The 27738-nt window shown below is 42.9% G+C and overlaps 1 protein-coding gene across 1 annotated transcript; it reads right to left on the reverse strand.

Moving 5' to 3' along the window:
• Positions 1 to 2696: 2696 nt before the first annotated feature.
• Positions 2697 to 4043, reverse strand: LOC120061959 (probable G-protein coupled receptor 101). Its single transcript, XM_039011744.1, has one exon. The coding sequence runs from the start codon at positions 4041 to 4043 to the stop codon at positions 2697 to 2699; it is 1347 nt and encodes a 448-aa protein (XP_038867672.1).
• Between the last annotated feature and the right edge of the window lie 23695 nt (positions 4044 to 27738).

Genomic DNA, 27738 nt, shown 5'->3' on the forward strand with positions numbered 1-27738 from the left:
TTGTTGAAGCAGCTTTGGCAGCGATTACAGCCTTGAGTCTTGGGTATGACGCTACAAGCTTGGCACACCTGTATTTGGGGAGTTTCTCACATTTTTCTCAGCAGATCCTCTCAAGCTCTGTCAGGTTGGATGGGGAATGTCGCTGCACAGCTATTTTCAGGTCTCTCCAGAGACGTTTGATCGGGTTCAAGTCCGGGCTCTGGCTGGGCCACTCAAGGACATTCAGAGACTTGTCCCGAAGCTACTCCTGCGTTGTCTTGGCTGTGTGCTTAGGGTCATTGTCCTGTTGGAAGGTGAACCTTCGTCCCAGTCTGAGGTCCTGAGCGCTCTGGAGCAGGATTTCATCAAGGATCTCTGTACGTTGATCTGTTCATCTTTCCCTTGATCCTGACTAGTCTCCCAGTCCATGCTGCTGAAAAACCGTGCTTCACCGTAGGGATGGTGGCAGGTTTCCTCCAGACGTGGCTCTTGGCATTCAAGCAAAATAGTTCAATTTTGGTTTCATCAGGCCAGAGAATCTTGTTTCTCTTGGTCTGAGAGTCTTTAGGTGCCTTTTGGCAAACTCCAAGTGGGCTGTCATGTGCCTTTTACTGAGGAGTCGCTTCCGTCTGGCCACTCTACCATAAAGGCCTGATTGGTGGAGTGCCGCAGAGATGGTTGTCCTTCTGGAAGGTTCTCCCATCTCCACAGAGGAACTCTGGAGCTCTGTCAGAGTGACCATCGGGTTCTTGGTCACCTCCCTGGCCAAGGCCCTTCTCCCCTGATTGCTCAGTTTGGCTGGGCGGCCAGCTCTAAAGAAGAGTCTTGGTGGTTCCAAACTTCTTCCATTTAAGAATGATGGAGGCCACTGTGTTCTTGGGGACCTTCAATGCTGCAGACATTTTTTGGTACCCTTCCCCAGATCTGTGCCTCGACACAATTCTGTCTCAGAGCTCTACGGACAGTTCCTTCGACCTCATGGCTCAGTTTATGCTCTGACAGGCACTGTCAACTGTGGGACCTTATATAGACAGATGTGTACCTTTTCTAAATCATGTCCAATCAATTGAATTTATCACAGGTGGACTCCAAACAAGTTGTAGAAACATCTCAAGGATGATCAATGGAAACAGGATGCACCATAGCTCAATTTCGAGTCTCATAGCAAAGGGTCTGAATAGTTATGTAAATAATAACCTGTTTTTGCTTTGTCATTTTTGGGCATTGTGTGTAGATTGATGAGGGAAAAAACATTTAATCCTTTTCAGAATAAGGCTGTAAGGAAACAAAATGTGGAGAAAGTCAAGGGGTCTGAATACTTTCCCAATGCACTGTATGTACACTTACTATATTGAAAGTTTGAGAACATCAGTATTTTCAGAGGTCTAAACATGAATCTAGCTATAGTACTGGGTTTACAGTACTCTGTAACCTGTTTCATATCGACTAATAGTCTGACCTCCATGCCCTATGCTCTGATAAAGTGCAAAGATAAAGTAACACCAATACTTATATGGTATACTAATACTATCTACGCTTTACAGAAGCGGCTAAGTGAGCGGATGTGGTCAGTGGAGCCCTACCAAGAAGCATTTCCACGTTCAGGTAACGGGGTTTGTGAGAGCTCTCAGCCTCCTTTTGAAACTCAGCGATGAGAGGGCCAAACTGGCTAAGGCAAACATGAACAGTGTAGCTTTCAGAAGGCTTGGTAGAGCCATCCACTTGGTAGTGGAGGGGAACAGTCAATGAGACACTGCACAGCTCACTGACGAGGTGCTTTGAAAGGGAACCAGACGGTTCAGCCGCTCAATAGGCTTTACGGACAAGCATGGACACTCCACAGTCCCCATAACACCCTGAATTAATTGGCTGCACTGGCAGGCTGCTTAGACTGACTGAATCATGGGGCAGAGATACATGGGGGATATTAGTTAGATGAGATGCTGTTTGGGAAAGGCAGCAAGATTCTGGTGCTAAAGTAGTGATCTAGACTAATGAATCAGTGGTCATGTTGATCCCACTCAGCCATCTCTTCCTTGACATCACGTGTTATACACTATGGGCAGGGTGAGTGGTAATGGTTAATACATTCTAATCATGCTCTCCACAGAAGATAAACAGAAGCTGTCACCAAGGGGAAATTGTGTCCTGTAGCAACATTTGCAACACTCAAATCAAATACATTTGTGGCATGTTATTTCAAGTTGATATGAAATGTGATCTATTTCGTGGCAATTTGACAGATTCCCTCTAGAAACACTCCCCCTTCCCTTTATATTTCTCAATGGCTAATGTTATATAAAAACATACGTTTGAATGCACAAAATGAGCAATAAATACACTTTGGTGACCCTGTCTAGTGCTCTCGTAGACATAACAGTAGGTACGTGTTTTTCAATGCCGCGTCAACCATGACCTAACAATAGGAGAACTAACAATGGCTTTTCAAGGAAAATACTGCAACTCAGGTTGCAATTATTTTCCTGGAACCATGTCTATGACAAGTAAGCATTACTAGGTCAATCTAGCCATCAAAAATACAACAACCCCAAATCACCACAAACAGACAACGTCAGAATGGATAACCCTGTAGACTAGAAGGCAGATCTGCTCAAGTTTAACCATGCTGAATAACCATGATGTCTTCATTGGAGGTGAAAACAGCCACATGAGAGACAAGTCAACCCATCTCCCAGGTTGTTTCTCTGTAGACTGTTCTACTTGGTAGTGGTGTGGACAGTCAGCTCTCTCTCAGAGCTCAGGCTGGTGGTCTCTTTGCGGGTGTCCCTGGACCTCCTATCCATGGTGGGGGAGGAGGAGGTAGCCTCTGTGGTGGTGCCCTCCTCCCAGGTGCGGAGGGGGCAGACACGTGTGGCCAGACTGGGCAGGTTGGGGTGCGTGGAGCGTCCGTCGGTCACGGTGAAGCAGCTGTCCTGGGCGGAGTTGTGGCAGGGACGGCCCTGCCTGCAGAGCGGACCACACAGCAGGGCCAGGAACTCCTTCCTCACGCTGCGGTGCATGTAGCCGTAGATGTAGGGGTGGAGGCAGCACTGCAAGAAGAAGAGCACCAGGGCTAGGGAGGCCAGCCATGGAGGCACAGCAGCACTGGAGCGAATGGAGACCGTGTTGAGAACACTGTAAGGTCCCATGCTCAGGATGTACGAGGCCATGATGACGAACACCACCCAGGCTGCCTTGCAGTGGTAGTGGAAACGTCTGTGCCTGCCCCGGATGGGGTACCCCCCGGCTGAGAAGGAGTCCAGGGGTGGGGGTGCCTGTTGGGGTGGGCGCTGGGGGCTGCCGGGGCAGGGGCCCTGGGGATCCGGAGGCAGGTTGGGCTGGGACTTAGACTGGGTCTGGATGGGGTGCACAAGAGCGTTCTGCCTCCTAGCTGCCCTGAATACCATCCAGTAACAGCCCAGCATGATGAGCACCGGCAGCCAGAAGGAGCAGGTGGCAACCATGACTGAGTAGGACAGGCTGGAGGACCACACCACAGAACACACGTTATGCCTGCGGTCAAAGTCTATGGCCCCCCAGCCGTAGAGGGGCGGCGTGCTCTGGAGCAGACTCAACACCCAGGTGCAGGCAATGAGGTTGGTGCCCAGATGAGGGGTCATGCGGGTGGGGTAGGACAGCGGGTGGATGATGGCCAGATAACGGTCCACCGACACCACGATGATGGTGTTCACCCCGGCGAAGGCAAACAGGTGCATGAGCACTATCAGGGCCTGGCAGAAGCGGGCATCCAGGGGCCACACACCAGGCACGGTGGCAGCGATGGCGAAGGGCATGACCAGCACGGTCTGGAGCAGGTCTGCCAGGAGGAGGTTGAGCACGAAGCGGTTGGCCACGTGGAGGAGCTGAGGCTTCCTCTGGAACACTAACAACACCACCACATTACCAAACAGAGACACACACACGATGGCTGAGATCAGCACCATCTTCACCACGCTGTTGGCCACCGACGGCCAGTCTGTGGGGCCAGGAGGACCAGAGGAACCAGGGTCCCAAGGCACGGTGCTGGAGTTACTGCTCACACCAGGCGCCTCAGAGGTGGACATGCTGAAGTTGGCAGGGTGGGGGAGACAGCATGCGTGACTGTAGCTCTCACAGCCTTCACCGTTTCCATCCGATGTCTCACAGGTCCTTTTTTCTGTCAGTCGGTTTTCTTCTTGAAGGAGAGGATGAGAGAAGACAAAAGCACAAGCTCGAACGGTGGTTTGTCTGCTTTCAAAAAGCATGTACTCTCTAATTCTAGAGGACTACATTGTTGAGGCTGATTAATTTCACTATGAATTCATTCATTTACATTTTTTTAAATATTTTTTTTACTATGACTTATAGTATAAAATAATATAATTTCCCAATTTTTTGGAGCATACAATATAGATAAGTATTTGAATAATTTATTTTATACATTCCTTATTGCTCATCTTTATCAATCATTTCAGACCCCACTATAGCTGCAAAACCATTGCATACATGGTATACCTATGGCAATGTCTCTCTGTAACAGCTGCATTAGACCAGTTAAGAGAGCACGAGTGTCTGTGCATTTCATTATCTATCAACAGAAAACTGTGCGAATTTGAACCCCAATCGCCAAACACATTCTCACAAAATTAACGACAGTATTATTCCTTGATACCCCACTTCCATTGCAAATAAACATATACAGTATTTTACATAGGCGACTTGAAATTGAGAAGGAAAAGGATTCAAACAACCCCTTCCAAAATGCCATAGTTCATCCTTGCTCACTGATGCTCCCAATCAATGAATTTTGTACAATCTACTCTTCACTGTTGCCAAAACAGCAACAAATGTATCAATGAGAATAAACGTTTTACCTTGAAATGGCCATCTTTCCTTTCTTTGGGGGCGGGTTCGGTCGAGATGCTGAAGGCTGCGGTGTTTTGGTCGGTGATGATGCTCCGTTCTCCTCAGCACCAGAGCGCTGGTTCCCACATTGATACCGTTCGATTGTCATCGCTTCGCCGCGCTCCCATTTTAGGCAAGGCTGTATCGTAAATGGCAGCAGCCCCCCCCACGGCTCAAGCGGCATACGCTTCTTGTCATCACTCAGTGGGGCAGATTATTTGGACAAGAATAAACTCCACTGCCCTTTACCGTTTATTTTCATGACAAATCAAGCATTCCTTATGTAACGGACTATGAAATACTGGGTTGTCATAAAACGGACGACACCTGCGCTGTGAGAGCTGCTCACATTTATTTGCCAATTTTTCTCTTTGTTCAAAATGCAAAGACTTTTGGTTACACTGTGGGCTATATTTGAATGCTACAAGACCCCCCCCCCCCCCCCCCCCCCCAAGAGCACCAACATTCATAATGCAATCCTGATTTAGATCAACGTATCAAACAGTTTTTTTCCGGTGTTGTAGTTCAGTGTTTCAATGAGCGTTATACTCGAAATGTAAATTTCCTGTGACCAAAAATGACGAAAGTAATTTAATTAAACGAAAATAATTTTCTGGAATAAAGGGCTACTAAACCTGCACCCCTCTGGATAATCCACAGGTGCATCTTGCATAGATCAGCTTCAATATTGCAGATAGAACGTAAAATCTATCAAACTAATTGTTTGCATAATTTCTAATCTCCCACTTTTTTGCATTTTTTTTTATTTCCCAACCCTACCACCCCTCCCCTGATTGGAGCAACCTAACGGAAAACAACACTTCTTCTACTGCTAAGTACCCTCAGATGTCCATCTTTCCCGGTACACTACCATTTAACTATTTCCTTTTGTAATACATCCTTCTATTTTACTGTGATGTCTTATGAGGGTCGTGAACCTCTCTATTTGTACCATTTCTACAGAGATTGCCCTTAAAATAAATGCTTTACCTAACGGTATAATCATATTTTCTCATTGATTGATGGTGGTTTTTCAGATCTTCTAACAGTACTCTTTGTAGGTCCAACAGAACACAGACTTAACTTAACATCCACTCCTGGACCTGACTCCATAAACGTGCCACGGAAGGACATCACCAAAAGAGATCTATCGATTCCGTTTCCTCATAGCAGAGTCTGCACAGGGCTGACTGTTCAATGCCCCACGTATTCAGCATTCTTTTTGTGGCCAGAAGTTTATATTGAAAAGAATGGATTGATGCTCAATTGTTGTTTTGCATTTCAGTTCATAAACCTTGCATCTATGTTGAATCATTGTCAAATTTGATAGTAAAATTCTAAAGCTATATACAATGCATTCGGGAAAGTATTCAGACCCCTTCCTTTTTTCCACATTTTGTTATGTTACAGCCTTCTTCTAAAATTGACTACATTAAATTGATGAGGAATTAATCTACACACAATACCCCATAATGACAAAGCGGAAACAGGTTTTTAGAAATGTTTTGGTGGTGACGAAGAACCCGATGGTCACTCTGACAGAGTTTCAGAGTTCCTTCTCCATCTCCTTCTCCACAACCAGCACTCCACCAATCAGGCCAGACAGAAGCTCTCCTCAGTAAAAAGCACGACAGCCCGCTTGGAGCACCTAAAGGACTCTCAGACCATGAGAAACAAGATTCCCTGGTCTGATGAAACCAAGATTGAACTCTTTGGCCTGAATGACTAGCGTAACATCTGGAGGAAACCTGGCACCATCCCTACGGTGAAGCATGGTGATGGCAGCATCATGCTGTGGGGATGTTTTTCAGTGGCAGGGACCGGGAGACTAGTCAGGATCGAAGGAAAGATGAATGGAGCAAAGTAGAGAGAGACCCTTGATGAAAACCTGCTCCAGAGCGCTCAGGACCTCAGACTGGGGCAAAGGTTCACCTTCCAACAGGACAACAACCCTAAGCACACAGCCAAGAAAAAGCAGGAGTGGCTTCGGGACAAGTCTCTGAATGTCCTTGAGTGGCCCAGCCAGAGCCCGGACTTGAACCTGATCGAACATCGGGTTCGATATGCCATCCCATCTGGTTTGCGCTTAGTGGGAATATCATTTGTTTTTTTACAGGACAATGACCCAACACACACATTTTTGGCTGTGTGCTTAGGGCCTTTGTCCTGGAAAGACCTGAAAATAGCTATGCAGTGACGCTCCCCATCCAACCTGACAGAGCTTGACAGGATCTGCAGAGAAGAATGGGAGGAACTCCCAAATGCAGGTGTGCCAAGCTTGTAGCCTGATACCCAAGAAGACTCAAGGCTGTAATTGCTGCCAAATGTGCTTAAAAGTACTGCGTACTTATGTAAATAGATATTCAATTTTTTTGAATGTATTTATATATTAGCAGAAATTTCAAAAAATCAGATTTTGCTTTGTCATTATGGGGTATTGTGTATAGATTAATGATCGGGGTTGGGACAATTTAATCAATTTTAGAATAAGGCTGTAATGTAACAAAATGTGGAAAAAGTCAAGGGGTCTGAATACTTTCCGAATGCACTGTAGCTACACAACAGTATGTGGAGTTGCATGTGTACTATCCCAGTTTGTTGTATTGAATCTCCAATAATCTCAATGGTCTAAGTGTTTGAATAATCCAATCAGACGGTTTAATTAAGTGGGGATCTTAAGGTCTGGGATGTAAACAACATAGAATGTCAGGAGATGGCGTAACAACAGGCTAGGAGGGGGCAGGACACAACCTAGTGACCTCTCTTCATCTATGTTGTATAAGGCCAAGAGGTTTACCTGATCTGTCCAGGTTATAGGGTCTGGATGTGTTTCTTGGTCAGGTCATGTGATCAGGAAATACAGTACCAGTCAAAAGTTTGGACACCTACTCATTCAAGGGTTTTTCTTTATTTTGACTATTTTCTACATTTTAGAATAATGGTGAATAAATCAAAACTATGAAATGACACATATGGAATCATGTAGTAACCAAAAAAGGGTTAAACAAATCAAAATATATTTTAGATTTTAGATTCTTCAAAGTAGCCACCCTTTGCCAGCTTTGCACACTCTTGGCATTCTCTTAACGAGCTTCACCTGGAATGCTTTTCCAACAGTCTTGAAGGAGTTCCCACATACAGTGGGGCAAAAAAGTATTTAGTCAGCCACCAATTGTGCAAGTTCTCCCACTTAAAAAGATGAGAGAGGCCTGTAATTTTCATCATAGGTACACTTCAACTATGACAGACAAAATGAGAAAAGAAAATCCAGAAATTTACATTTGTAGGATTTTTAATGAATTTATTTGCAAATTATGGTGGAAAATAAGTATTTGGTCAATAACAAAAGTTTATCTCAATACTTTGTTATATACCCTTTGTTGGCAATGACAGAGGTCAAATGTTTTCTGTAAGTCTTCACAAGGTTTTCACACACTGTTGCTGGTATTTTGGCCCATTCCTCCATGCAGATCTCCTCTAGAGCAGTGATGTTTTGGGGCTGTTGCTGGGCAACACGGACTTTCAACTCCCTCCAAAGATTTTCTATGGGGTTGAGATCTGGAGACTGGGTAGGCCACTCCAGGACCTTGAAATGCTTCTTACGAAGCCACTCCTTCGTTGACCGGGCGGTGTGTTTGGGATCATTGTCATGCTGAAAGACCCAGCCACGTTTCATCTTCAATGCCCTTGCTGATGGAAGGAGGTTTTCACTCAAAATCTCACGATACATGGCCCCATTCATTCTTTCCTTTACACGGATCAGTCGTCCTGGTCCCTTTGTAGAAAAACAGCCCCAAAGCATGATGTTTCCACCCCCATGCTTCACAGTAGGTATGGTGTTCTTTGGATGCAACTCAGCATTCTTTGTCCTCCAAACACGACGAGTTGAGTTTTTACCAAAAAGTTATATTTTGGTTTCATCTGACCATATGACATTCTCCCAATCTTCTTCTGGATCATCCAAATGCTCTCTAGCAAACTTCAGACGGGCCTGGACATGTACTGGCTTAAGCAGGGGGACACGTCTGGCACTGCAGGATTTGAGTCCCTGGCGGCGTAGTGTGTTACTGATGGTAGGCTTTGTTACTTTGGTCCCAGCTCTCTGCAGGTCATTCACTAGGTCCCCCCGTGTGGTTCTGGGATTTTTGCTCACCGTTCTTGTGATCATTTTGACCCCACGGGGTGAGATCTTGCGTGGAGCCCCAGATCGAGGGAGATTATCAGTGGTCTTGTATGTCTTCCATTTCCTAATAATTGCTCCCACAGTTGATTTCTTCAAACCAAGCTGCTTACCTATTGCAGATTCACTCTTCCCAGCCTGGTGCAGGTCTACAATTTTGTTTCTGGTGTCCTTTGACAGCTCTTTGGTCTTGGCCATAGTGGAGTTTGGAGTGTGACTGTTTGAGGTTGTGGACAGGTGTCTTTTATACTGATAACAAGTTCAAACAGGTGCCATTAATACAGGTAACGAGTGGAGGACAGAGGAGCCTCTTAAAGAAGAAGTTACAGGTCTGTGAGAGCCAGAAATCTTGCTTGTTTGTAGGTGACCAAATACTTATTTTCCACCATAATTTGCAAATAAATTCATAAAAAATCCTACAATGTGATTTTCTGGATTTTTTTTCTCATTTTGTCTGTCATAGTTGAAGTGTACCTATGATGAAAATTACAGGCCTCTCATCTTTTTAAGTGGGAGAACTTGCACAATTGGTGGCTGACTAAATACTTTTTTGCCCCACTGTATGCTGAGCACTTGTTGGCTGCTTTTCCTTCACCCTGCGGTTCAACTCATCCCAAACCATCTCAATTGGGTGATTGTGGAGGCCAGGTCATCTGATGCATCACTCCATCACTCTCCTTCTTGGTCAAATATCTCTTACACAGCCTGGAGGTTTGTTTTGGGTCATTGTCCTGTTGAAAACCAAATGATAGTCCCACTAAGCACAAACCAGATGGGATGGCGTATCGCTGTAGAATGCTGTGGTAGCCATGCTGGTTAAGTGTGCCTTGAATTCTAAATAAGTCACAGACAGTGTCACCAGCAAAGCACCCCCACACAACCACACCACCTCCTCCATGATTCACGGTGGGAACCACACATGCAGAGATCATCCATTCACCTACTCTGCGTCTCACAAAGACACGGCGGTTGGAACCAAAAATCTCAGATTTGGACTCATCAGACCAAAGGACAGATTTCCACCGGTCTAATGTCCATTGCTCATGTTTCGATGGCCCAAGCAAGTCTCTAATTATTATTATTGGTGTCCATCCTTTAGTAGTGGTTTATTTGCAGCAATTCGCCCATGAAGGCCTGATTCACACAGTCTCCTCTGAACAGTTGATATTGAGATGTGTCTGTTACTTGAACTCTGTGAAGCATTTATTTGGGCTGCAATTTCTGAAGCTGGTAACTCTAATGAACTTATCCTCTGCAGCAGAGGTAACTCTGGGTCTTGCTTTCCTGTGGCGTTCCTCATGAGAACCAGTTTCATCATAGCGCTTGATGGTTTTTGCGACTACACTTGAAGAAACTTTCAAAGTTCTTGAAATTTTCCGTATTGACTGACCTTCATGTCTTAAAGTAATGCTGGACTGTCGTTTCTCTTTGCTTATTTGAGCTGTTCTTGCCATAATTTGGACTTGGTCTTTTACCAAATAGGGCTATCTTCTGTATACCACCCTTACCTTGCCACAACACAATGATTGGCTCAAACACATTAAGAAGAAAATAAATTCCACAAATGAACTTTTAACAAGGCACACCTGTTAAGTGAAATTAATTCTCATGAAGCTTGTTGAGAGAAAGCGCAAGAGTGTGCAAGAGTGTGCAAAGCTGTCATCAAGGCAAAGGGTGGCTACTTTGAAGAATCTCAAATGTATATATATCTTGATTTGTTTAACATGTTTTGGTTACTACATGATTCCATATGTGTTATTTCATAGTTTTGGCGTCGTCACTATTATTCTACAATGTAGAAAATAGTAAAAATAAAGGAAAACCCTTGAAATGAGTAGGTGTCCAAACTTTTGACTGGTACTTTATGGAAAAACATATGGAATAATTCATAAATTGACCAATTGACTTGCAGAAACAGAAATAGGTTTGTGTTGACTTGAAACAATCCTAGGTTGAATGTGTTAATTACATTATCATCTGAAAGTCTTCGCAGTTGATAGCGCGGAGAAACAAAAGCTGCTAAGATCCTCTGCCCAATCCAATTAAACTGTAGCCTCCTCAGCAACATCCTACTCCACATCTGTAACTAACAAGCGCTCTTGTTACCAGTCTGCAGAATCTAAGGTGTCAAAAAGTCCTTTGAAGTGCTGAGTAAGCACTCCCTGTTCGATTTGACTGCATATTAAATGCTGGTGGCCATAGGAAGAAGTTTCTCTTCTTCCTCCTCATGGCCCCTGGTTCCAAGGGAGCCCTGCGGGGCCTCCAGCCTGCAGTGGCCTGTGGGATTACACCCTGGTCCTGTGGCTGTCAGGGACACCCTCAGGAGCCAGACACACACTGGGTAGGAAGGGCCCCCTTCTCCCTGGAGCCCCCCAACCCCTACTCAGTTGTGGGGCCCCTAAGATTATTTCTCTCTCACACACAGGCTGTTAACTAGTCCTCATTATAACCTTTGGCAGCGAGGAAGCGGTTCAAAGGAGAAAGTCACAGTGTTGCAAAATAACCTTGTATAGGGAACCACAGTGAGAAGAGCGAGAGGAGAAAATCATATATTTATTCCCCAACATGCATACTGTTGATCTGAAGAACTAATGTTCCCATTGATCAGCCATCAAATCAAGATGTCATGTGTCACGTCTGATGAGGTAGAGCTGTATTAGGGAGCGGGACTGCATTGTGGGTTGGGCACTCATGATACTTCAGACCAGGCTCAGCTGCTACTGCATTTGGTGGTGTAAAGAACAAATAGGTGTGTGAATAAAACATGTATCCACCTCTCCTGTATGTGTGGAGTGGATCAAGGACTCTGTTTGGTCACAGAGCCCATCCCCCCTGTCAGATGAAGACTGAGTCATCAAAGGTTCTGTGTAGTAATGACTTGTCAAACATTACAACCATGTGAGTGGGTAGTATGTGAGGAAATCTCTTATTACAGTTGGAAAGAAGGAACAGGTTTTGAGGTCACCATTCATTTAGTGATACTACTGGTTTTGAACCGTCATAACAGAGTGGGTTTATACCGCCATCTAGTGCTGAGATTGATACATTTCATCAGTTTTTGGTATTTTTGGTATTTATTAGGATCCCAATTAGCCGCTGCAAAAGCATCAGCTACTCTTCCTGGTGTCCACATGAAACATGACATAATACATAGTATAGAACATTATTAGTCAAGGACTGAACTACATACATTTAAAACGTCACACATAGCCTACATATCAGTATATACACACAATATCTTTGTCTAATTAAGCAATAAGGCCCGAGTGGGTATGGTATATGGCCAATATACCACGGCTAAGGACTATTGATAAGCGCGATGCAACGCGGAGTGCCTGGCCACAGCCCTTAGCCCGTGGCAATATACCACAAACCCCAGAGGTGTCTTATTGCTATTATAAACTGGTTACCAATGTAATTAGAGCAGTAAAAATACATGTTTTGTCATACCCGTGGTATACGGTCAGATGTACCACGGCTGTCAGCCAATCAGCATTCAGGGCTCGAACCACCCAGTTTATAATACATAATACACTGCAAATTCTAATACAAGATATATAAAATGGCTGTGTCTCTTCACAGTCCCCTTTGTGCAGTAAGGTGTTCTTTTATCAGTTTTTTAAAATCTGGTTTTATTGCTAGCTTGTGTTACCTGGGGTCCACAAAGAGTTCCATTTAGTGATGGCTCTAATTAATACATGTGTTTTCCAGCCTCTGTTCTGGACCTGGGGACTGTGAAGAGACCTCTGGTTGCATATCTTGTGTTGTACCGATGAGTGTCCAAACTGTGTGCCAACTGTTTTAACAGACAGTTCGGTACCTTCAACACATCAATACCTCAAGTTGGGGGGGCTTGGAGGGGCCTCACTGATTCAAAGTTATAGTAATTGTTTCACCATACATCACTACATTCGTCTTAATTCAGTGGATTAATGCAAATAATTACCAAAATCTAAAGATTTCATATAACCATGAATATTAAACTTAGCACTAAACTATATAATAGTAGTGAAGTGTGTGACAATGTTACACAACACCTCAGCCCACACATCATTCTGTTTCTAAACCATTGATATCCATATCATCATGATTAGCATTCCCTTCATGTTGCCAATCCACATGCTTAATACATCAAACTACATGACCGTACTCAACAATTGGGTCAAATCTAATGCTGCGCTGTCTCATCATAAATGTATTAGGCATATTAAGAATGATATCTAGTATACATATAGCTTAGAGAGCTCTTTGATGTACATGCATATAACATATATGCAAAGTTACATCTTACATTGACAATTCATTAGGACAACTAGAAATATAAAATATAATTACGAAAAGCAATTCAGACTCACTGCTCTTGTAACTGAGCCAAACAGCAAATTAAAAAGTATGGTACGAAAAAGTTACAACCAAGTCCCTTCCCATCCATTTTAAGGTAGGTAAAGTCCCCTCCCATCCATTTTAAGGTAGGTAAAGTCCCTTCCCATCCATTTTAAGGTAGGTAAAGTCCCTTCCCATACAGTTAAGGTAGGTAAAGTCCCCTCCCATCCATTTTAAGGTAGGTAAAGTCCCTTCCCATCCATTTTAAGGTAGGTAAAGTCCCTTCCCATACAGTTAAGGTAGGTAAAGTCCCCTCCCATCCATTTTAAGGTAGGTAAAGTCCCTTCCCATCCATTTTAAGGTAGGTAAAGTCCCCTCCCATCCATTTGAAGGTAGGTAAAGTCCCCTCCCATCCATTTGAAGGTAGGTAAAGTCCTTTCCCATACATTTTAAGGCAGGTAAAGTCCCCTCCCATCCATTTAAAGGTAGGCAAAGTCCTTTCCCATACATTTTAAGGTAGGTAAAGTCCCCTCTCATCCATTTTAAGGTAGGTAAAGTCCTTTCCCATACATTTTAAGGTAGGTAAAGTCCAAACCCATCAATTTTAAGGTAGGTAAAGTCCTTTCCCATAAATGTTAAGGTAGGTAAAGTCCCCTCCCATCCATTTTAAGGTAGGTAAAGTCCTTTCATATACATTTTAAGGTAGGCAAAGTGCAAAGGTGCTTTATTCATCTTGGAAGATTCCATTAACTTTTGTTTTGTCGGTGGTCACACACACACACACACACACACACACACACACACACACACACACACACACACACACACACACACACACACACACACACACACACACACACACACACACACACACACACACACACGTACTGTAATAGGAATTTCAAGGTGAACAAAAAGGAGAGCAGTCGTTGGTAAAGTCAAACAAACATCCATCCAGTTTATTACAAATCTTACTGGTCCTTTCAGAGCACTCCTTTAAATCCTAATCAACTGTTCAGTAAACACCAACCTCTTGGAGACAGCCCCTTTAAATCCTAATCAGACAGCACCAACTGTTCTGTAAACACCAACCTCTTGGAGACAGCCCCTTTAAATCCTAATCAGACAGCACCAACTGTTCAGTAAACACCAGCATCTTGGAGACAGGCCCTTTATATCCTAATCAGACAGTACCAACTGTTCTGTAAACACCAGCCTCTTGGAGACAGGCCTTTTAAATCCTAATCAGACAGCACCAACTGTTCAGTAAACACCAGCATCTTGGAGACAGGCCCTTTATATCCTAATCAGACAGTACCAACTGTTCTGTAAACACCAGCCTCTTGGAGACAGGCCCTTTAAATCCTAATCAGACAGCACCAACTGTTCAGTAAACACCAGCCTCTTGGAGACAGGCCCTTTAAATCCTAATCAGACAGCACCAACTGTTCAGTAAACACCAGCCTCTTGGAGACAGGCCCTTTAAATCCTAATCAGACAGTACCAACGGTTCTGTAAACACCAGCCTCTTGGAGACAGGCCCTTTAAATCCTAATCAGACAGCACCAACTGTTCTGTAAACACCGGCCTTTTGGAGACAGGCCCTTTAAATCCTAATCAGACAGCACCAACTGTTCTGTAAACACCAGCCTCTTGGAGACAGGCCCTTTAAATCCTAATCAGACAGTACCAACTGTTCTGTAAACACCAGCCTCTTGGAGACAGGCCCTTTAAATCCTAATCAGACAGTACCAACTGTTCTGTAAACACCAGCCTCTTGGAGACAGGCCCTTTATATCCTAATTAGACAGCACCAACTGTTCTGTAAACACCAGCCTCTTGGAGTCAGGCCCTTTAAATCCTAATCAGACAGCACCAACTGTTCATTAAACACCAGCCTCTTGGAGACAGGCCCTTTATATCCTAATCAGACAGTACCAGCTGTTCTGTAAACACCAGCCTCTTGGAGACAGGCCCTTTATATCCTAATCAGACAGTACCAACTGTTCTGTAAACACCAGCCTCTTTGAGACAGGCCCTTTAAATCCAAATCAGACAGCACCAACTGTTCAGTAAACACCAGCCTCTTGGAGACAGGCCCTTTATATCCTATTTAGACAGCACCAACTGTTCTGTAAACACCAGCCTCTTGGAGACAGGCCCTTTAAATCCTAAGCAGACAGCACCAACTGTTCATTAAACACCAGCCTCTTGGAGACAGGCCCTTTATATCCTAATCAGACAGTACCAGCTGTTCTGTAAACACCAGCCTCTTGGAGACAGGCCCTTTATATCCTAATCAGACAGTACCAACTGTTCTGTAAACACCAACCTCTTGGAGACAGGCCCTTTAAATCCAAATCAGACAGCACCAACTGTTCAGTAAACACCAGCCTCTTGGAGACAGGCCCTTTATATCCTAATCAGACAGCACCAACTGTTCTGTAAACACCAGCCTCTTGGAGACAGGCCCTTTAAATCATAATCAGACAGCACCAACTGTCAAATAAACACCAGCCTCTTGGATACAGGCCCTTTATATCCTAATCAGACAGCACCAACTGTTCAGTAAACACCAGCATCTTGGAGACAGGCCCTTTAAATCCTAATCAGACAGTACGAAGTGTTCTGTAAACACCAGCCTCTTGGAGACAGGCCCTTTATATCCTAATTAGACAGCACCAACTGTTCTGTAAACACCAGCCTCTTGGAGTCAGGCCCTTTAAATCCTAATCAGACAGCATCAACTGTTCATTAAACACCAGCCTCTTGGAGACACAACCTTTATATCCTAATCAGACAGTACCAGCTGTTCTGTAAACACCAGCCTCTTGGAGACAGGCCCTTTAAATCCTAATCAGACAGTACGAAGTGTTCAGTAAACACCAGCCTCTTGGAGACAGGCCCTTTATATCCTAATCAGACAGCACCAACTGTTCAGTAAACACCAGCATCTTGGAGACAGGCCCTTTATATCCTAATCAGACAGCACCAACTGTTCTGTAAACACCAGCCTCTTGGAGACAGCCCCTTTAAATCTTAATCAAACAGCACCAACGGTTCTGTAAACACCAGCCTCTTGGAGACAGGCCCTTTAAATCCTAATCAGACAGCACCAACTGTTCTGTAAACACCAGCCTCTTGGAGACAGGCCCTTTAAATCCTAATCAGACAGCACCAACTGTTCATTAAACACCAGCCTCTTGGAGACAGGCCCTTTATATCCTAATCAGACAGTACCAACTGTTCTGTAAACACCAGCCTCTTGGAGTCAGGCCCTTTATATCCTAATCAGACAGCACCAACTGTTCAGTAAACACCAGCATCTTGGAGACAGGCCCTTTAAATCCTAATCAGACAGTACCAACTGTTCAGTAAACAACAGCATCTTGGAGACAGACCCTTTAAATCCTAATCAGACAGTACCAACTGTTCAGTAAACACCAGCCTCTTGGAGACAGGCCCTTTATATCCTAATAAGACAGCACCAACTGTTCAGTAAACACCAGCATCTTGGCGACAGGCCCTTTATATCCTAATCAGACAGCACCAACTGTTCTGTAAACACCAGCCTCTTGGAGACAGGCCCTTTATATCCTAATCAGACAGTACCAACTGTTCTGTAAACACCAACCTCTTGGAGACAGGCCCTTTAAATCCAAATCAGACAGCACCAACTGTTCAGTAAACACCAGCCTCTTGGAGACAGGCCCTTTATATCCTATTTAGACAGCACCAACTGTTCTGTAAACACCAGCCTCTTGGAGACAGGCCCTTTAAATCATAATCAGACAGCACCAACTGTCAAATAAACACCAGCCTCTTGGATACAGGCCCTTTATATCCTAATCAGACAGCACCAACTGTTCAGTAAACACCAGCATCTTGGAGACAGGCCCTTTAAATCCTAATCAGACAGTACGAAGTGTTCTGTAAACACCAGCCTCTTGGAGACAGGCCCTTTATATCCTAATTAGACAGCACCAACTGTTCTGTAAACACCAGCCTCTTGGAGTCAGGCCCTTTAAATCCTAATCAGACAGCACCAACTGTTCATTAAACACCAGCCTCTTCGAGACACAACCTTTATATCCCAATCAGACAGTACCAGCTGTTCTGTAAACACCAGCCTCTTGGAGACAGGCCTTTTAAATCCTAATCAGACAGCACCAACTGTTCAGTAAACACCAGCATCTTGGAGACAGGCCCTTTATATCCTAATCAGACAGTACCAACTGTTCTGTAAACACCAGCCTCTTGGAGACAGGCCCTTTAAATCCTAATCAGACAGCACCAACTGTTCAGTAAACACCAGCCTCTTGGAGACAGGCCCTTTAAATCCTAATCAGACAGCACCAACTGTTCAGTAAACACCAGCATCTTGGAGACAGGCCCTTTAAATCCTCATCAGACAGTACCAACGGTTCTGTAAACACCAGCCTCTTGGAGACAGGCCCTTTAAATCCTAATCAGACAGCACCAACTGTTCTGTAAACACCGGCCTTTTGGAGACAGGCCCTTTAAATCCTAATCAGACAGCACCAACTGTTCTGTAAACACCAGCCTCTTGGAGACAGGCCCTTTAAATCCTAATCAGACAGTACCAACTGTTCTGTAAACACCAGCCTCTTGGAGACAGGCCCTTTAAATCCTAATCAGACAGTACGAAGTGTTCTGTAAACACCAGCCTCTTGGAGACAGGCCCTTTATATCCTAATTAGACAGCACCAACTGTTCTGTAAACACCAGCCTCTTGGAGTCAGGCCCTTTAAATCCTAATCAGACAGCACCAACTGTTCTTTAAACACCAGCCTCTTGGAGACACAACCTTTATATCCTAATCAGACAGTACCAGCTGTTCTGTAAACACCAGCCTCTTGGAGACAGGCCCTTTATATCCTAATCAGACAGTACCAACTGTTCTGTAAACACCAGCCTCTTGGAGACAGGCCCTTTAAATCCAAATCAGACAGCACCAACTGTTCAGTAAACACCAGCCTCTTGGAGACAGGCCCTTTAAATCATAATCAGACAGCACCAACTGTCAAATAAACACCAGCCTCTTGGATACAGGCCCTTTATATCCTAATCAGACAGCACCAACTGTTCAGTAAGGGAACTCCCCCCTCAATTGTACAAAATAACATGGCAAGTTATTGGCACCGAGCGAACCATATACACAATGGAAAAGTACACTATTTCTGGCGGTGTTTCATCCAAAGTTGATGGCAAATGCCATATTGTAAATGAGCTGTGTAACACCCCAAAAATCCTATAGTGGGCGAGTGAGTTCTATCTTAATTTTTCATAGGCTTACTGTAACGCAAGTCAAGACCCAAGAGCCAAATTTTGAAATTTTGAAAGTTTTGGCTAAAACTTATCACCCCCTTAAAAAAGTGCTTTCTGGACCGTTTTTCGAAATTCTTTCGATTTTTATGTCAATTACACATGTGTAAGAACTGTATGAAAATACTTTTGTCAAATTTTATTAACATAATTCTTTGGACATTTTTATTTGGACTTAAGGAATTTGTTTTGTGCATTTGGAATGTGATTTCATAGGAAGTCAAAAGTCAAAAGTCAAAAATGTCAAAAATTTGGAAAAAACGTATCACCCCCTTTAAAAAAGTGCTTTCTGGACCGTTTTTCGAAATTCTTTCGATTTTATGTCAATTACACATGTGTAAGAACTGTATGAAAATACTTTTGTCAAATTTTATTAACATAATTTTTTGGACATTTTTATTTGGACTTAAGGAATTTGTTTTGTGCATTTGGAATGTGATTTCATAGGAAGTCAAAAGTCAAAAGTCAAAAATGTCAAATATTTGGAAAAAATGTATCACCCCCTTTAAAAAAGTGCTTTCTGGACCGTTTTTTGAAATTCTTTCGATTTTTATGTCAATTACACATGTATAAGAACTGTATGAAAATACTTTAGTCACATTTTACTATCATAATTTTTTATAAATGTTTACTTGTACTTAAGGAATATGTTTTATGCATTTGGAATGTGATTTCATAGGAAGTCAAAAGTCAAAAGTTAAAAGTCAAAAATGTTAAAAATGTGGAAAAAACGTATATTCCATTTAAAAAAGTGCTTTCTGGACCGTTTTTTGAAATTCTTTCGATTTTTACGTCAATTACACATGTATAAGAACTGTATGAAAATACTTTAGTCACATTTTACTATCATCTTTTTTTATAAATGTTTACTTGTACTTAAGGAATATGTTTTGTGCATTTGCAATCTGATTTAATACGAAGTCAAAAATGTGAATAAATTAGAAAAAACGTATCACCCCCCAAACCTCCATAAATCACTCAGGCCAGCACCCATTGATTTGGGGCCGTAGAATAGTGCTCCCATGGACGTCTGGATGACACCTAAAAGCATTTAAAACCGTTTTGAAAAATGACGCCTGGTAACCCAAAACATGAAACATAGAATATTTTTTGACTTTGTTTGGAAACCTCCATAAATCACTCAGGCCGGACCCCATTGACTCGAGAAGAAAAAACATAAAATATTTTCCAGAAGAAAAAACATAGAATATTTTCTGACTTTTTTGGAAAACCTCCATAAATCACTCAGGCCAGCCCCCATTGATTTTTGTCCGTAGAATAGTGCTCCCAGAGCGGGTATGGAAGTCTGGATGCCCCCTAAAAGCAATTTCAACCGTTTTGAAATATGACGCCTGGTAACCCAAAACATGAAAAATATTATTTTTTTTACTTTTTTTGGAAACCTCCTTAAATCACTCAGGCCGGACCCCATTGACTCGAGAAGAAAAAACAAAAAATATTTTTCAGAAAAAAAAACAGAATATTTTCTGACTTTTTTGGAAAACCTCCATAAATCACTCAGGCCAACACCCATTGATTTTTGTCCGTAGAATAGTGCTCCCAGAGCGGGTATGGAAGTCTGGATGCCCCCTAAACGCAATTTCAACCATCTTGAACATTGGCACCTGGTAACCTAAAAAAAATACCAGGTGCACGAAAAGTTTGGACTTAGAATATTTTTCGAGTTTTTTGGAAAAACTCCATAAATCACTCAGGCCATTGACTCGAGAATAAAAAACAAAAAATATTTTTCAGAAAAAATAACAGAATATTTTCTGACTTTTTTGGAAAACCTCCATAAATCACTCAGGCCAACACCCATTGATTTTTGTCCGTAGAATAGTGCTCCCAGAGCGGGTATGGAGGTCTGGATGCCCCCTAAACGCAATTCCAACCATCTTGAAACATGGCCAGGTGCACGAACAGTTTGGACTTGTGTGTGTGTGTGTGAGCTTTTCTTTGACATCTGTTTAGAGAAATGACTGATTTACAGTTCATGAAGGTTGCCTAATCACATACTTAAAGTTTTGGAAAGATCTGACTTTTTTAACCCTTTGAAACAGCACCTATGACCCCATTTTAAGGCACTTCCGGTTGTCACAGGAAGCTATAAGTAAATACCTATCCTGACCGTGGTATGCTTTTACAGAATCCTGAGTTGTAAGTCTATACGTTAAGAACTGACTGATTTACACAGGGTTGAATGCACTATATATCACAAACTGCTGGTTGGGTATGGCAAAACACTTTTAGGGTGATTTTATCACTTCCGGTTGCTCCAGGAAGCTTAGAATCGACACAGGTAGACCTCATAGTAGCTTGATGGATTGTCATTGAAGACTGGTTCATAAGACATTCATAACCCACATAGGGTTTATTTAAAGAATGCACGTTACATTTGCAATATGATTCAACACATCATATTGCAAAAGTAACACACACTGTTACGTTTGCAATATGATTCAACACATCATATTGCAAATGTAACACACACTGTTACGTTTGCAATATGATGTGTTGAATCATATTGCAAACATAACACACACTGTTACTTTTGCAATATGATGTGTTGAATCATATTGCAAATGTAACGTGCATTCTTTAAATTCTTTAAATACTTTAGAAATACAAAATCAAACAGGCTTGTTGGGGTTTGTCTCTATGGGCCGAGCCGGTTTCAATGCACCTAGTCTTGAGACTCTGGGACTTTTCTAAATGTCGTCAGTTTCGTTGAGGTCAAAATGAATTGAAAACATGGCAAATACACGATGCTTTTTATCGATCCGAGAACCTTCTAGAGCCACATAATTCACCGTGCACAATCGACCTGAGGTCTAGAACAGGTTTGTAAAGTTTCAGAACTCTAGGTCTGACGGTTCTTTAAAAGTTGGAACAAAAGTAACTACCACAGGCACTGTCTGCCTCTTAGCCCCTCAGTGTGTCCCTCCATCATTTCTGTTTGGGTGTGTAAATTTTTCTTTGAAATCTGATGGGACTAATGACTGATTTACAGTTCATGAGGGTTGCCTAATCACAAATATGAAGTTTTAGAAAGATTTGACTTTTATAACCCTTCGAAACAGCTCTTTTGACACCAATTATGGCACTTCCGGTTTGCACAGGAAGCTGACAGTAAACACATATCCTCATTGGAGTAGGCTTTTACAGAATCCTGAGTTTTAAGTCTATACGTTAAGAACTCAGTGATTTACATAGGGCTGAATGCACTATTTCTCTCAAACTGCAGGTTGGGTATTGCAAACACTTTTAGGGTGGTTTTAACCACTTCCGGTTGCTCCAGGAAGCTTAGAATCGACACAGGTAGACCTTATGGTGGCTTGATGGACTGACATCAAAGACAGGTTCATAAGACCTTCATAACCCACATAGGCTTCAGGTTGAATTTGGAGGTGCAGTCAATGTATTCCTATGGAGAGAGATGTCAATGTAAACTGTGAGATGTAAAAACCTGTTTTCACTGTTAAGGGTTAATGCCACAAGGTCAAGGTTAGGCTTGCACAGATCGGGAGGACCTTAAGAACATTTCTGAGGTCAAATTGTGTTTCTAACCTTAACGGTTCTCTCTCTGTCTCCCAAAAGCAAATAAAATTGACATTGAGGTCAAAAGGTCATTTTGCTCTGTCTTCTTGTCACTGTCACTGCGCTCAGACCGAGTGAGCTACGGTCAAGCGGGGCATCTCGTTGAACTCGGCACGGCCTAGAGATAATGGTCATGCCATTGTCGGCTTTGTGTGTCTTTAAGCACCGTACTTTTTCACTCCATCATTGCTTTGTGTGTGTGTGTGTGTGAGAGAGAGCTTTTCTTTGACATCTGTTTAGAGAAATGACTGATTTACACTTCATGAAGGTTGCCTAATCACACACTTAAAGTTTTGGAAAGATCTGACTTTTTTAACCCTTCGAAACAGCACCCATGACACCATTTTAAGGCACTTCCGGTTGGCACAGGAAGCTCTAGGTAAACACATATCTTGATTGGGGTATGCTGTTACAGAATCCTGAGTTTTAAGTCTATACGTTAAGAATTGACTGATCTACATAGGGTTGAATGCAGTGATTTTCAAAATTGCAAGTCATGTATATCAGGACACCTTTTAGGGTGATCTTAACCACTTCCGGTTGGTCCTGGTAGCTTAAAATCAACACAGGTAGACCTCATAGTGGCCTGATGGATTGTTATCAAAGACAGGTTCATAAGACCTTCATAACCCACATAGGCTTCAGGTTGAATTTAGAGGAGCAGTCAATGTATTCCTATGGGGCGAAATGTCATTGTAAACTGTTTGATGTAAACACCTTCTTTTAACTGTTAAGGGTTAATGCCACAAGGTCAAGGTTGGGCTTGCACAGATCGGGAGGACCTTAAGAACATTCCTGAGGTCAAATTGTGTTTCTAACCCTAACGGTTCTCTCGCTGTCTCCCAAAAGCAAATAAAATTGTCATTGAGGTCAAAGGGTCATTTGTGTCCGTTTTCTTGTCACTGTCGCTGTGGCCAGACCGAGTGAGCTACGGTCAAGCGGGGCATCTCGTTGAACTCGGCACGGCCTAGAGATAATGGTCATGCCATTGTAGTGGTGATTTCAGAATGCTATTTTAGTCCATTCATGGAAGGCGCTGTGAATTTTGGGCCTGCTCTGAAATATGTGATAGTTGGCTTCTAAAGGAGTTGGAAAAAGTGAGTTTGGAGTCAGATGGTATCAGTTTGGTGTCTGAAAAGATGTAATTGACTTATGGACACTTGCTAGTTGACTTTTGTTGACACTTGCTAGTTGACTTGCTAGTTGACTTTTGTCCATTTGCAATATGTTTCAACGGGGAGGTACCATGAGGAAAAAGCGACATGATGAAATTTCACGAAACGAGCGATGGAGAGGAACCACTATCACTGCCCGGCCATCCTGAGGTCATCAGGACGTTGACTTTTGTATTTCTAAAGTATTTAAAGAATGCACGTTACATTTGCAATATGATTCAACATCACATCATATTGCAAATGTAACGGGCATTTGCAATGTGCTTCAACAGTGAAAAACATCACATCATATTGCAAATGTTACGGGCATTCTTTAAATACTTTAGAAATGCAAAAGTCAACGGTCTGATGACCTCAGGATGGCCGGGCAGTGATAGTGGTTCCTCTCCATCGCTCGTTTCGTGAAATTTCATCATGTCGCTTTTTCCTCATGGTACTTCCCCGTTGAAACATATTGCAAATGTACAAAAGTCAACGAGCAAGTCAGTGTCCATCAGTCAAATAGATATTTTCAGACACCAAACTGATACCATCTGACTCCAAACTCACTTTTTCCAACTCCTTTAGATGCCAACTATAACATATTTCAGAGCAGGCCCAAAATTCACAGCGCCTTCTATTTAAACCATAATAAAACAAATAATACGTAGTTATGTTCTAGCTGCGGGTCCAGTTCACACATTATGTTTAGCCCTATGTGAAGCGACCTCGAATCCCAAGTTTCGGCTCGATAGGTCATTCGGTGCCCGAGCAAAACCCTAATTGGTGCTGAAATTCCACTTTTTTCATTGCCTTGCTACGGGGTCCTTGAATGAGCAATCAAACAGGCTTGTTGGGGTCTGTCTCTATGGGCCGAGCCGGTTTCAATGCACCTAGTCTTGAGACTCTGGGACTTTTCTAAAGGTCGTCCGTTTTGTTGAGGTCAAAATGAATTGAAAACATGGCAAATACACGAGGCTTTTTATCGATCCGAGAACCTTCTAGAGTCATATAATTCACCGTGCACAATCGACCTGAGGTCTAGAACAGGTTTGTAAATTTTCAGAACTCTAGGTCTGACGGTTCTTTAAAAGTTGGAACAAAAGTAACTACTGCAGGCACTGTCTGCCTCTTAGCCCCTCAGTGTGTCCCTCCATCATTTCTGTGTCGGTGTTTTTTTTTTTTTTTTTTAATCTGATGGGATGAAGGACTGATTTACAGTTCATGAGGGTTGTCTATTCACATATATGAAGTTTTGGAAAGATTTGACATTTTTAACCCTTCGAAACAGCCCATTTGACACCAGTTATGGCACTTCCGGTTGTCACAGGAAGCTATAAATAAACACATATCATCACTGGAGTAGGCTGTTACAGAATCCTGAGTTTTAAGTCTGTATGTTAAAAATTGACTGATTTACATAGGGCTGAATGCACTATTTCTCTCAAACTGCAGGTTGGCTATGGCAAACACTTTTAGGGTGATTTAACCACTTCCGGTTGCTCCAGGAAGCTTAGAATCGACACAGGTAGACCTCATGGTGGCCTGATGGACTGACATCAAAGACAGGTTCATAAGACATTCATAACCCACATAGGCTTCAGGTTGAATTGAGAGGTGCAGTCAATGTATTCCTATGGGGCAACATGTCATTGTACATTGTTTGATGTAAACACCTTCTTTTAACTGGTAAGGGTTAATGCCACAAGGTCAAGGTTAGGCTTGCACAGATCGGGAGGACCTTAAGAACATTCCTGAGGTGAAATTGTGCTTCTAACCTTAACGGTTCTCTCTCTGTCTCCCAAAAGCAAATAAAATTGACATGAGGTCAAAAGGTCATTTGTGTCCGTCTTCTTGTAACGGTCGCTGCGCTCAGACCGAACGAGCTACGGTCAAGCGGGGCATCTCGTTGAACTCGGCACGGCCTGGAGATAATAGTAATGCCATTGCAGGCTTTGTGTGTCTTTAAGCACCGTACTTTTTCACTCCATCCCTGCTGTGTGTGTGTGTGAGAGCTTTTCTTTGACATCTTTTGGGAGAAATGACTGATTTACACCTCATGAGGGTTGTCTAATCACATATATGAAGTTTTGAAAAGTTCTGACCTTTTAACCCTTCAATACTGCATCTATGACACCATCTTAAGGCACTTCCGGTTGTCACAGGAAGCTATAATTAAACACATATCTTGAATGGAGTATGCTGTTACAGAATCCTGAATTTTAAGTCTGTATGTTAAAAATTGACTGATCTACACTGGTTTGAATGCAGTGATTTTCACAATTGCAGGCTATGTAAATCAAAACACTTTTAGGGTGAATTTAATCACTTCCGGTTGCTCCAGGAAGCTTAGAATCGACACAGGTAGACCTCGTGGTGGCCTGATGGACTGACATCAAAGACAGGTTCATAAGACATTCATAACCCACATAGGCTTCAGGTTGAATTTAGAGGCGCAGTCAATGTATTCCATTGGGGAGACATGTCATTGTAAAGTGTTTGATGTAAACACCTTCTTTTAACTGTTAAGGGTTAATGCCACAAGGTCAAGGTTAGGCTTGCACAGATCGGGAGGACCTTAAGAACATTCCTGAGGTCAAATTGTGCTTCTAATCTTAACGGTTCTCTCTCTGTCTCCCAAAAGCAAATAAAATTGACATTGAGGTCAAAGGGTCATTTTGCTCTGTCTTCTTGTCACTGTCGCTGCGCTCAGACCGAGTGAGCTACGGTCAAGCGGGGCATCTCGTTGAACTCGGCACGGCCTGGAGATAATAGTCATGCCATTGCAGGCTTTGTGTGTCTTTAAGCACCGTACTTTTTCACTCCATCCTTCCTTTTTGTGTGTGTGTGTGTTTGTGTGAGAGAGCTTTTCTTTGACATCTGTTGGGAAAAATGACTGATTACAGTTCATGAGGGTTGTCTAATCACACAAGTGAAGTTTTGAAAAGATCTGACCTTTATTACCCTTCAAACCTGACCCTATGCACCATTTTAAGGTACTTCCAGTTGACATAGGAAGCTGAACGTGAACACATACCCTCCTTGGGGTAGGCTCTTATTTAATATTGAGTTTTAAGTCTTTATGTTAAGAACTGACTTATTAACAGAGGGTTAAATGAGTGTGTGTTACTTCATAAAATCACATAAAATCACAGAATTCTCGCAGAGCTTCGAGACCCACTTTAAAAATGTTCGTGTGAACAAACTGCAACTGGATCTGTGAATTTATTGAAAAAAAAATTCCTCTTCGTGAACATCACCAAATGGACAATGTACGATTTCTCTTAAATTACGATAGATAAACGGCTGGTTCTTTTTTTCCTGACACCGTATGCTTATGTACTTTGACGTGAAGCGGTCAAATTGCACCCTACTTTGCGTTTTTGACCTTTAATCCCAGAAAAATGGCCATAACTCAAAAAGCGCAGAGGCCTCGACGCCATCTTGTTCGGGGCCAACTTCCCTTTACTCCAAACCTACGCTCGCCGAGTTTCGTCTTCGAAATATTTTCCGTTTAGGAGAAAAGGCCGCGCTCGTTTGCCCCGTGTTCGTGCGCCTGCAATATGATTTATTTTCCGCCTTGTGGGAATTTTCGAGAATGCGGAGTGCAAGTCAAAAATTTGTTATTTTTATAAAACGGCGACCGAACGTCCGAAACGATTTCTGAGATGACTTCCCGAAAGAGCTCCCCCGCGCCCTCGGCCCGACGCCGTCCGCAATTTTCCGAGACGAAGTCGGACGTCTAGTAAGGGACCGTACATTCGCAATGGGAGAATCTTCACCGATCATACGGCTCCCGTACGAGGTGTCCCTTATGTATGTAAACACCAGCATCTTGGAGACAGGCAATTTAAATCCTAATCAGACAGTACCAACTGTTCAGTAAACACCAGCCTCTTGGAGACAGGCCCTTTATATCCTAATCAGACAGTACCAACTGTTCTGTAAACACCAGCCTCTTGGAGTCAGGCCCTTTATATCCTAATCAGACAGCACCAACTGTTCAGTAAACACCAGCATCTTGGAGACAGGCCCTTTAAATCCTAATCAGACAGTACCAACTGTTCAGTAAACAACAGCATCTTGGAGACAGGCCCTTTATATCCTAATCAGAGAGTACCAACTGTTTAGTAAACAACAGCATCTTGGAGACAGGCCCTTTATATCCTAATCAGACAGCACCAACTGTTCTGTAAACACCAGCCTCTTGGAGACAGGCCCTTTATATCCTAATCAGACAGCACCAACTGTTCAGTAAACACCAGCATCTTT

The sequence above is a fragment of the Salvelinus namaycush genome, chromosome 17 (genome assembly GCF_016432855.1).
Source record: "Salvelinus namaycush isolate Seneca chromosome 17, SaNama_1.0, whole genome shotgun sequence".
In the NCBI taxonomy this organism is placed as follows: Eukaryota; Metazoa; Chordata; class Actinopteri; order Salmoniformes; family Salmonidae; genus Salvelinus; species Salvelinus namaycush.